The following is a 1,205-nucleotide window of genomic DNA, read 5'->3' on the forward strand; positions in this document are numbered from 1 at the left end:
ATCAACCATCCACATCAAAAGCTGCAGGACAGCCCACATTTCAGAAACAAATCAAAGAAAAAATAAACAAATTCTACTGTTCCTAATATTCTGTATGTTGCTCAAAAACAAAATATATTGTGTTCAGCTGAATTTTTTATTTTTTTTTTACCCAGTCATTTAAAAATAACACATTTTAGAGCTGTAACGACAATACCGTGATCCCGTGAAACCGTGATATTTTTGCTTAAGGTTATCATACCGTCAAAATCTCATACCGTCCCATGCCTAGTCTGGAATACTCAGTTCTGATTGGAAGACTCGTCACACTATGCAGCCTCCTCTGTTTTGTGTTGGAGTTTATTTTTTGATAGTGACCACCTTGCTGACTTCTGGCCATGAAGATTGACCAAGAAAAACAATGGATTCATCTCCTGTGCTCAGATGTTCATATTGATTCGGATATGTGTGTGTGTGTGTGTGTGTGTGTGTTTAGGTTTTATGCTGCAGAAATCGCCATAGGCCTGTTTTTCCTGCATGTGAAGGGTATTATATACAGGTGAGTGAAGCCCAAACAGCAACACACATGTCAGTCACACATAGAAGTGAGAAGAGAACAATTGACTGTTGGCCACCACAAGGGTCTTTAGAGTTGCTGGGATAATAGACGACTGGCTTCCAGAGCAACACACACCAAAACACACTTGCTTACACACAGCAATTGATCTTAGTCAGAGTCTATGCTGTATTTAGTTGGACGCAAAAAAAAAAATGGCCTTGAGGGATGGAAGTACTGTCCGTTCAATTTATTGGACTGTTGTTTATCTGAGCAACGAGCGTTCAGCCAGTTGAAACATTGTCACAATTAGGGATGCACCGATACCACTTTTTCCAGTACTCGCCCGATACCGATACTTTTAATATTTTCATAAATAGAAGTCGCGTTTTTTTTATCTGAAACGTGCTGCTATTTATATTCCAAAGCCACTCATATAATGCAGAAACACTCAAGCAAGCAAAACACGCACAACAAGCAAACGTATTTGTACTGGTGCGGAATGAGAGGGACAAGTACAGTACAGCCTAGCGCATTTCACACATGCTGTTAGTTTCACTTTCGCCAGAAAGTCGTGTATGCTTAAGGGTGAAAATAAATGACGTTTATAGTGAATGCCCCTATAAATGGTCTTATTTTTACGATTTAGTTTTAATCCAAATGATGCGTG

At 39.3% G+C, this 1,205-nt stretch overlaps 1 protein-coding gene across 2 annotated transcripts in view; it reads left to right on the forward strand.

Moving 5' to 3' along the window:
• The window catches only part of prkcbb (protein kinase C, beta b), a 131,133-nt gene that overhangs the window by 93,105 nt on the left and 36,823 nt on the right, over positions 1-1,205 (forward strand). For both annotated transcript variants that reach the window (XM_016514677.1, XM_016514676.1), the window contains exon 12: positions 476-538. In XM_016514677.1, the coding sequence (XP_016370163.1) occupies positions 476-538 (63 nt within the window). The remainder of the gene's footprint in view (positions 1-475; positions 539-1,205) is intronic.

This window comes from Sinocyclocheilus rhinocerous, unplaced genomic scaffold (assembly GCF_001515625.1).
Source record: "Sinocyclocheilus rhinocerous isolate Xijiao unplaced genomic scaffold, SAMN03320098_v1.1 scaffold1799, whole genome shotgun sequence".
NCBI classification, from domain to species: domain Eukaryota; kingdom Metazoa; phylum Chordata; class Actinopteri; order Cypriniformes; family Cyprinidae; genus Sinocyclocheilus; species Sinocyclocheilus rhinocerous.